A 10,862-nucleotide genomic window follows, 5' to 3' on the forward strand; every position below is an offset into this window, starting at 1 on the left:
CCCAGATTTAATTAAACTCAGCTGATCCTTCTGCACCAGTATTATTACCACCTTGTTTACCGCGGCACATTATATTTCTTAAAGACAGCCACAACAGTATATCCTGTTCTAGAAGCTCTTCTAGAACCTCACCAACACCCCACCTACCCCATCCTCCTATCAAGAGGTGAAAGCTAAATCTCCTCCCCTTGAATCTGGGCAGACTTGTAACTCTGTTGTGACTGACAGAATATGGTAGAAGTGATGCTTCAAGACTTCCAAGGCAGAGTCATAAAAGGTGATATATCTTCTCCTTTGGTGGCTTGAACATACGCCTTTGGAGAACTGAGTTAAATGTCTGACCTCTCTATGGCCTCCAGGCTCTGAGGAAGTCCAGGCCACATAGAGAGGCCATGTATAAATATTCCAGAAGACAATCACAGCTGAGTTCCTAATCGGCAATTCTTCGACATGTAAGTGAAGACGTTTCTAGATGTTCTAGCCTCCAGCTATCAGATCATCCCTAGCCTTTGTGTCTTTCCAGCTGAGTATCCACACACTGTGAGGTAGAAACAAGAAATCTCTCCAGTGGCCTATCTGAATTATTGACCCACAGAATCCATGAACATAATAAAATGGCTGTTTTACATCCCTAAGCTGTGGTGTGGTTTGTATACTACAATAATAACTGAACAGTTACAGTTTTAATAGTTATATTAGTCACAGATCTATCATTAAAGACAGAATTAAATATTAATCCATCTGAAGCCTCAGAATTCCCTCTGTTCATCTAAATCAGACTCCTGACCATGTCACATTTACAAACCCCACTTTACTGCTTCAGGCATGGATTTTGGTATTTTCACCTTCCCTCTAGTCAGTTCCATTTTATTAATCCATTACTTTGAAACTTTACCTTCCTGAAATCTCACTCTCCAGCTTCCTGACCACATTACTGCTCCCTGACCTCCAGAATTTGGAACCCAGTAACTACAATGGCATACCTCCATCAGAAACTCTGGTCTGTTGGCAGTTACTACATTATTCAGGAAATGAGGAAAAAAAGAATCCAAGAGAAAAATGATTTAAGTATGCTAGCTAAACTCAAAGCTTACCATAATCTTTTCATAAAATGCAGACCAGTAAAGCCATTTACCTATGATACAAAGATAATCCAAAACAGTAAATAATGAAACATACTTTATATTTGTTTTTAAACTGTACCCCATGACTTCTAAGACATTATCTCCCTTTCTAAATATTTAAGACTAAAATGATTTTACCTTCTCCAAATAGCCACCACATGATAGTGTGGGAAAATCAGTACAAGTATATATGACAAGAAGGAGAAATCTGTTTGAGAAGAAAATATATCAAGAATAATTCACAATCTCAAAAAAAAAAAAAAAAAGAATAATTCACAATCTCAACTAAAAAAAATAAATAGAAACTACTACATAAATACCTAACATTATATAACCAATTCTCATCCACTAGCCAAAGTACGTCATCAAATTGATGAATAGTAAAAATTACAATGATAACAATGCCTAATGAAAAAAAGAAAGTAGCTTTTATTTTTACATTCTTATTGACATAAAAACTTTTTTTAATTGATAAAACAAGAAAATCAGAAACTTCTCATTCACGAAGCCAAAACATTCTGCTATAACGTAAAGGCTAACAATCAAAAGAAAAGGAGGTCAAAAGGCCAGATCATTAAAGCATCAGCTGCCAATACTAACTTACAGAAATAAATGCTGGAGTAATGATGGCCCTCTTCAGGCCTAACAAATGATACAATTTATTTGTATGAAGTTCTAGTCAGTGTTCTAGTTTGAACAGGTAACGAAATACGACGTGTGTGAGGCAATTCCATTTCAGTATCTAAGGATACCGTATCCCCTGGGATAAATATACCAAACAAACTTTTTTGAAAACCCAAATGCAGACTAAGTCATAAAGAAACTTCTTTGGTTTATAAAAGTTCTTAAAGATAAAAATATATAATCAGCACAAAAACACAGCTAAGTGTGTAAGCACAACGAAATGCTTTTTACGGTTTCCATTTTGCTAACGCAGTTACAGTTAATGGGAATTGCCATGACAAAATGATTGTTTTTATGAAAATAACCCTCTTTATCACTAACCAATCAAATTTCATTTTTATTACTGATGTAGAAAAGTTCAAAACCATGATTCATTTATAGAGCGTACAAAAATAAGAAAAGTGTTCAAGAATAGAGTAAGGATCATTTACAAAGCCATAAAAAATTAAAACATGCATTTCTCTTACTGGCAAGGCAAATATTTCTACACATAAATGTCTGTAGCTGAATTTGCTGAATATTATTACTTCTGTCTTTGAACAAAAAATGAGAAGCCTGAATTTAATATCTCGTCTCCATTTGGTATCTTCAGTCCATCTGATAACTGCTTACCAAGAAATTTAAAAAATGTTTGAAAAATGTTAAAAAGTTTGATTTTTTTTTCACTTTTCACTCATATATGGAAGACTTGAGCTAACATTAATTAATAACTCAAAAGTCATCACAGAAATAAGATGAAATCTTTATGGGGTACCCATCACCAAAAACAACTAAAAATCATGTAATTTCAGAGCACGGAATGTTAATAAAGCATACAAGAAAATTAAAACTCACATTATAATTAACTGTGGACTACTTCAAGGTCAGAAACTTTCAAGTTATCTTAACATCATATCAAACTTTTCTAAAAGACAACAAAAAACAAAACACTGCCTCTGAGAATTTGGTTTCCAACCTATTCATGAATATAAGTATGATAAAATAAAATAGGCCACACGGCTGTCAATAAATTGTCCTTTGCCTCTAATCTGAAGTATAACCTATTTTGTCTTTGCTTTGCTTCTCCATCTGCCCCTTCAATATCATCTTCAAATACTCCAGGGTGATAAGGACTACAGTGTGAGACTATTCATGTGGCTGATATGAATGAAAGAAGATTCTCTGAAATGTGATGGCCAGTTGAAAACGTCTCAATAATTCCTAGGTGCATTCCTCAGTACTGGAGAATCCTCAGAATACTAAGTGAAAATAACTAAAAAAAAATCTTTATTTTCGAGAACAAAAGAATTGAACACAGTGTATATTTTCAATTATCTGCTACAACTTCATCATTAGATAATAAGGCATGCAGGTATTAAGAGCTTTGACTATCATTTTCTTCATTCTCAATAAACCTTGTGAGCAACAGCAACACATCGATTTTACTCTTTTTTTTTTTTAATTTTTTTTTAACGTTTATTTATTTTTGAGACAGAGAGAGACAGAGCATGAACGGGGGAGGGGCAGAGAGAGAGGGAGACACAGAATCGGAAGCAGGCTCCAGGCTCTGAGCCATCAGCCCAGAGCCCGACGCGGGGCTCGACCTCACTGACCGCGAGATCATGACCTGAGCTGAAGTTGGACGCTTAACCGACTGAGCCACCCAGGCACCCCTCGATTTTACTTTTAAACTACGTTTTCCACTTTGAGCTTCTAGTACCCTTCTGAACTGCTGTCAAAGTCCACATTTCCTAGTACTTACATGGAAGAGGGATGAAATAGACAATACTTTGTTGCTGATATAAAAACAAAATGTTGTAGGGCACCTGGGTGGCTCGCTAGGTTAAACATCCAAATCTTGATTTTGGCACAGGTCACAATCTCACAGTTGGTGAGATGGAGCCCTGCACTGGGAGCTGTGCAGATACCATGGAGGCTGCTTGGGATTCTCTGTCCCCCGACCTCTCTCTCTCTCTCGCTCTCTGCTCCTCCCCCACTCATGTTCATTCTCTCTTTCAAAATAAATAGTTTTAAAAAATGTAAACATGCCTGTCTTGATAATACTTTGAAGATGCTTAGAAATGGATTCCATGGAACCCATAAAACTACTTTCCCAGATCATACTATAAATTAATGCTACTGCTAGAATGAAGTTATTAATAAACTTAAATAATTAAGCACCCACATGTCCACAAAGATAAATGAAATATTGAAAGTCTTCTTTTTTTTATCCCTTATATAGTTTACTGAGCTTCTAAATAAAGAACAGAACAGATATTATACTGATTTCAAAAGATTAATAATTACAGTATGATGAAATTAACTGATATGCTTAAAATATAGAAAGGCATTGGTGAAGTAATAAGGTCATTCAGAAAGATGGTATAGGCTTACTAAAAATAAAGATACTTTGGACAACATGCTGTCCAAAATGGCAATAGGATAACATTACCAATGGAACATCCTCAGAGGCTCTCGGGCAATGAAAGTAGTAACAACAATTATCATGTACTGAACATTACTATGTACCACCCTATACTAAGTGCTTAATATATATTATAAAACATATTATCCCCTTTTACAAATAAGGAAACTGTGGCCTGGGACAGTCTGCCCAAAATCACAGAACGAGAGGGACAGCTGAGCTTAGAACTCATTTCTGTCTTACTCCAATGGCCCAGTTCCTAACCTTTATATTCTACTACCCAACAGAGCTTCAATTTCCTCATCTATAAAACAAGAATAATATCTATCAGACAGGATCAGAAGTGCCTAGGAGGCTCAGTCAGTTAAGTGTACAATTTCAGGGCAGGTCATGAGTCTCCCGGTTTTTGAGTTTGAGCCCGGCATCAGGCTCTCTGCTATCCATTGCAGAGCCTACTTAGGATCTTCTACGTCCCTCTCTCTCTCTCTCAAAAATAAAATAAACATTAAAAAAAAATTTTTTAAACAGGATCAAATTGTTAATATTAGCAATTATGTATATCAAGCATCTAGAACAGTGGCTCAAAAAAGGATGCTTACAGTGTGTCAGATACAAGGTTAAGCATTATTATTTTCTCATCATCTTTAAAATTTTCTTAATTAAAATTAAAATTGAAACCATCTTGCAAACAAAAAACCTGAGACTTAAAAAGGCAAGTAATTTACCCAAGGTCACATTTAGTGAGTAGCCAGGTCTGACTTACTCCAAAGTCCACCACAAGTGTAAAAACAAGGTGAAAGAAGTGACTGACTGATGAAGCATCTGGTTGGTTCAGTCCGTGGAGCGTGTGACTCTTGATCTTGGGGTCTTAAATTTGAGCTCCACTTTAGGAGTAGAGATTACTTAAAAATGAAATCTTAAAAAAAAAAAAAAAAAAAAAAAAAGAAGTGATTGACACTGTGGGAGATTTCTGCTGCTTAGGGCTCAGCACCTCTCTCCTTTTGTGTGTATGATGGGTCTGCGGAGCCCTAAAGCCTGGAGCCACTCCTAGTACAGGGATAAGCAAGAGTCCGGTCTGTCCATCACAGTACTCCATCCTCTTTGGCTCCAAATGGGCTCACACAACCCAAATGGGGATACTCAGCCCTCCCCTATGATGTATTGGAAAAATCTTGCCATAAAACAAACAAACAAAACAACAACAACAAAAAGCAAATAATTATTGAAAATACACAGTTCCAAAAGATTTTGAAAATGATTCAATATCCAGGACTATTTTTATCCCTCTTCCAAGGTTCTAAATCTAGCATATCATCACCTAGAGATCCAAGCTATAATTCAAAAATTAAAAATTAAAAAAAATTAAAATTCAAAATTATAATTTACCCTTCCTTTCCATATTATTAAGTAATAAGAACAATTCAAAACCCTCTTCCACTTTAGGAAATTTATCCAAAGAAACTACTCAGGAGATACACAAATATGTCTATGAAAGCACTATTGACATCACAGAAAAATCATATATACCAGTGATGGCTTTAGGATACATCAACTTGACTAGACTGAACCACATTTGCCAGAATTCTCTTTCTACTGATTAGGATAAGCTGCAAGGGACATTTTCTAGCAGACCCTGGGAAAACAAAAGAGAAGAGCCATTTTGTAGCATATAAACTCCTTCTCTGTTAGCCATGTGCTGCTGTGAAGGGATTTTGCAGATATAAATAAAATCCCTAATCAGTTAACTTTACATTAATCAAAAGGGGGATCGGGATGCCTGGGTGGCTCAGTCGGTTAAGCATCCGACTTCAGCTCAGGTCATTATCTCGCGGTCTGTGGGTTCCAGCCCGCAGTGCTAACAGCCCAGAGCCTGGAGCCTGCTTTGGATTCTGTGTCTCTTTCTGCCCCACCCCCCACCCATGCTTGTATCTCTCTATCTCTAAAAAATGAATAAATTTTAAAAAAAAAATTTTTTTTTTAAAAAAAGGGAGGGATCATCTTGGGGTGTGCCTGATTTAATCGGCTGAAGTCTTTAAAGAGAGGGCCTATGAGCCCACACACTGCAAGCAGCACCTGCTGCACGTACCCTTTCTTCCTCCTGGATCTCCCATTCCTGGCTACCTGCCTTGTGAACACAGTCCTTGGTTGGCCTACCCCCACCACAGCATAAGCCAATTCCACGTATGTGTCCATGCATGTGTGTGTAGACATACAGATATAAAGCCAGAGCTAGAGCCAAAGGTAGAGCTAGAGATCAAAATCCTACAGCTTCTGCTTCTCTGGTTGAACTAATACAACACCCTAAACACCCACCAAAATAAGACTGGATAAGTTATGATTTCTTCATTATAATGAAATGCTATGCAACCACAGAAAACGATGATCAATAATTCAATTTGCAGACATGGAAACAAATCTCAATGATATATGGCAAAACAGGTTCCAAAAAAATATGTACATTCGATAATTTGTTTCATTTGTTTTTTAATTTAGGGGCAGAGAAGAAGATAGCTCTGCTCACCAAAGTTTTAATGATGAGGGTGAAACTTTAAAGTCTTAACCTGGTGTTACGATTTTAGGTGATTTTTACTTTATTCTTCATATTATTTCATTGTCTACAAGGCCAGGTATCATAATTATTATCAGACAAAAAGGAAAAAAAGCCAAACAGTTCTCATTTGACAAGAAAAAACATAAGACAGATTTATAAGTTAAAATGTGCCCAGAGTCTTAAGGGACAAACGAGTTACAAAAGCAAAGTGGGCATTTCAAGCAGAGGACAACATGTGCCAAAGATGAACTCTAAAACAGTTTAGAAAGGTGAGAATTTAAGAGTGACAAGAGATGAGGCTTACTTATTACAGGTCTTATACACTTCACTCCACCTGCGAACAATACGGAACTAATGAAGATGTTAAAACAAGAGTCGCATTTGCATTTTAAGAAAATAATGGGGGGCGCCTGGGTGGCTCAGTCGGTTAAGCGTCCGACTTCAGCTCAGGTCATGATCTCACAGTCCGTGAGTTCGAGCCCCGCGTCGGGCTCTGTGCTGACAGCTCAGAGCCTGGAGCCTGTTTCAGATTCTGTGTCTCCCTCTCTCTCTCTGCTCCTCCCCTGTTCATGCTCTGTCTCTCTCTGTCTCAAAAATAAATAAACGTTAAAAAAAAAAAAATTTAAAAAAAAAAAAAGAAAATAATGGTAAGGCGCCAGGGTGGCTCAGTCATTTATGCGTCCCACTTCTGCTCAGGTCATGATCTCTCACAGTCCGTGAGTTCGAGCCCCGCGTCGGGCTCTGGGCTGACAGCTCAGAACCTGGAGCCTGCTTCAGATTCTGTGTCTCCCTCTCTCTCTGTCCCTCCCCCCCACCAAAACTAAATAAACATTCAAAAAAAATTTTTTTAATAATAAGGCTCTCAAGAATATCACAGATAGATGCAAGATGCCTTTCAATGTTTCTGAAAGAAATGTCAGTGTGTTGGCTCACATCCACTGAAAGGAAGAAGAATAAGCACACTGTTAATAAAGCTCTCAGGTGCAAAAACAGATTCACAACTATTTATTCTATTTATAATAGAACTATATAGATATGTACCTCTAATCTCCTGAGATTGATCTCTTCCGAGAAAACCATATTATTGCCAGAAATAGAAAACTCTGAATAGTTGTTGGATTGGAGTCACACTTAAAAGTCACTTAACAAGGCAAACATAGGGTTTCATATAAATTGTTTATTTTGGCCACCCTTATTTCACTGCTTGTCCAGATACAATCTTTTAAATTTTTTTAATTATATTGTTTAAACCACACAAGTAAAATATTCTCATTATAACAATTCAAACAATTCAGAAATGTAGCTCCTCCCCCCTCCACCAACTCCCTACACTTATTACTCCAAAATTACAAGTTAAAATTAGTTGAATATTCTATTTTTCTGTGCTTACATAAACATATACATGTTTATATAGGATTTATTTAACAACAATGGGGTTCATACAATATATATATTATACTATAACTTGTTTTTATTTAAGATAATCATAAATTTCAAGCCAATATATTTAACAGATGTATCTCTTGATCTCTAGTATTTGTAATAATGTGGGCATACCGTAATTTGGCATATATTTAGTACATTTCTGGTTTTTTGCTATTAAAATTAATGCTATAATGCATATTGCTTTAAACAATAGTCCTTATATTTTTATCAAATAAATTCCCTGAAAAGTTTCTGGATCAAAGGATGATATTTTAATAAACACTGCTATATTAAGTTCCCAAAAAGTAGTAATAATTTATAGACTCACCAATAGTTTGAAGGTAGATGTTTTCCCCATGCCTTTGTCAGTACTAGAAATTATCATACTCATTTTTGTGCATCTGACTAGCTGGAAAACTATCTACTTTCATTGACGGAGAGCATTTATTCATATGTTCATTGTCCATCTGCATTTCCTGTTTGTGAACTGCCTGTTCCTATCCTTTACCCTGGATTCTGCTGATATTTTCATTAATCTGTAGAAACGTATGTCTTTTATCATATAAAGCTTTTTAAATTTTTCTACAATCAAATCTGCCAATTTTCTCTCCCAAGGATTCTGGATCCTGTGTGTCCTTAGGCTTCCTCTGCTACCCAAGATTATTGAAAATTACCACCTATATTTTCTAATTATTTTATTACAATTTGGTTCTTGTTCTTATTTTACATTTAAATCTTTAATTCATTTGGAATTTATTCTTGTGGTGTTATGACTTAGGAACTGGCCCAACACCATTTATTGAATTTTCCATCTTTAAATGCCTCCTTCTAGGGTAATAGAGCATTACAAACAGCTAAGATGACAGACAGATTACAATTCCTAGAAATTCTTAAATTTTACTGACACAAAAGTCCAAACTCATTAAGTTTACTAAAAGACATTTATCATTTTTTTTCTTTAGAAGAAATCACACATTGGAATACATGCATACAGTATACCATTATCAGCATACAATATGAAATGGTTGATTTTTTTTAACATTGCAGAAATGGAAATTAAATCAGTGATCTAACTTTTTTTTTTTAACATAAGCGGTAAAAAGAGAAATAATCATTGTTTGAAATCTTAAGATTATTCACTGACTCGGGTCACAAATTCTACTAAGCACCAACTAACAGGTGTTCAGGATACAATGGGGGACAAAACAAATAGATCCCTATTTTCATGAAGCTTTTAATCTAGTGAGGGCTTCCCTCTCTGCCAGAAAACAATGTATTTAAGTGAAAAAGAAAAAAAGAAACGTATGTTCACACAAATGCAATGCAATGAAAACCACTTTACAAATTTTAGGACACATTCAGTACTTTCCATTTCCAAGACACGACTTCATTTTAAATGTACCTATTTATCCTGGTAACTGTCTCTTTACTCATGTTGAAAATACTTCTGGGAAGTTAAGATTAACTCCATTTAAAGATTATCCCATCAATACATACCTACAATACCTGTGTCTAGTCTCCTCACTTCCTCAACAATATTTAATTTCTTCCACTACAGTAAGAACCTCGAAAACAGAAAACATAAATCTATTTTATTTACATCAGCTACATTCAGTCCATCAAATCAAAGGTGTTTCTAAAAAATATATGTAGATTGACTTTTCGACGAATCCTGCAGACCTAGCAGATGGCAATATCGTGGTGCTGGGAGAGAAAGCAAGATCTTCGGTAGCCCCTCAACAACATTAGGTAACAAGGGCAACTCATTAGTGACAATCACTTTAAACTTCAGGTCCAACGACGGAGGCCAACCTCACTCTCAGACTGAATGAAGCCTTACAAGACCTGGCCCCTGTAGCCACGCCCCCTCATGCCAACCCACGACATCCTTCACGCACCCCAACCCCTCTTGACCTAACCGGAGGGGAACCAAAGTACGCCCACGAGAAGGAAGGCGGTATTCCCGCCCCTGCTAGGTGACCTTGGCCAAGTGTCCCCCCTCAGTTTTCTCATCTGTGAAACGAGGCTGGTACTCCGTGCCCGCCTCTATCCCCAGGCCTGGGTTCTGCATCTAATGCCGCAAGGTTGAGGCAAAGCTGCAGCCCTAACCCGCACGCTGCTCCCGGCGACTGCCCTGCGCCGCCCCCGCCTCCACCCGCAGCCCAGGGCCACGCGCGCTACCTGCGATCTGCGAGACGAAGGCTTCCGCCACTAGAGACATGTCGGCTGGGCGGTCCTGCGCCCGCAGTTCCTGGTCCCCACGGCCCTCGGCGTCCTCTCCTACAACCCCGGCGTCTCCTAGCTGCTACCAGTCCCGACCCGGCTGAGGCTCAGACTCGCGCAGCCCACCCTGGCGGCGGCGGAGGCGGCGAGGACCCCAAGGTTACCGCCAGGCCCGACCAGGAACTTCCGGCGCAGCTGACAGTGGCGCGAGAGCGCTTCCGCCGGCGCCACTCCGCCCCCCTCCCCCCGCGCGCCTGGTTTGCTAATGCAAATCTCCCCGCCGCAGCCAAGCGCTCCATGGACCTGGGTGCGTGGTTGCCGACCGCGGAAAAGGGGAATCCGGAAAAGGGGATCCCGGATGTTTTCAGTATCCTTTCTGTAAACGAGAATTTTGTAAGCAAGTAAAGTTTTTAAGCACGCCATACCAGGCACTTTAAAAAAGGTATTAACA

General features: G+C 38.1%; 1 protein-coding gene across 1 annotated transcript in view; it reads right to left on the reverse strand.

Annotated features, from left to right (window-relative positions):
• Window positions 1-10,583, reverse strand: part of MTX2 (metaxin 2) — a 65,357-nt gene extending 54,774 nt beyond the window's left edge. Inside the window, exon 1 of the mRNA XM_019460399.2 lies at window positions 10,370-10,583. Coding sequence (XP_019315944.1) covers window positions 10,370-10,409 — 40 coding nt within the window. The 5' untranslated portion in view covers window positions 10,410-10,583. The remainder of the gene's footprint in view (window positions 1-10,369) is intronic.
• Between the last annotated feature and the right edge of the window lie 279 nt (window positions 10,584-10,862).

Source organism: Panthera pardus, unplaced genomic scaffold (assembly GCF_024362965.1).
Source record: "Panthera pardus isolate Hobbes unplaced genomic scaffold, ASM2436296v1 HiC_scaffold_10, whole genome shotgun sequence".
Taxonomy (NCBI): domain Eukaryota; kingdom Metazoa; phylum Chordata; class Mammalia; order Carnivora; family Felidae; genus Panthera; species Panthera pardus.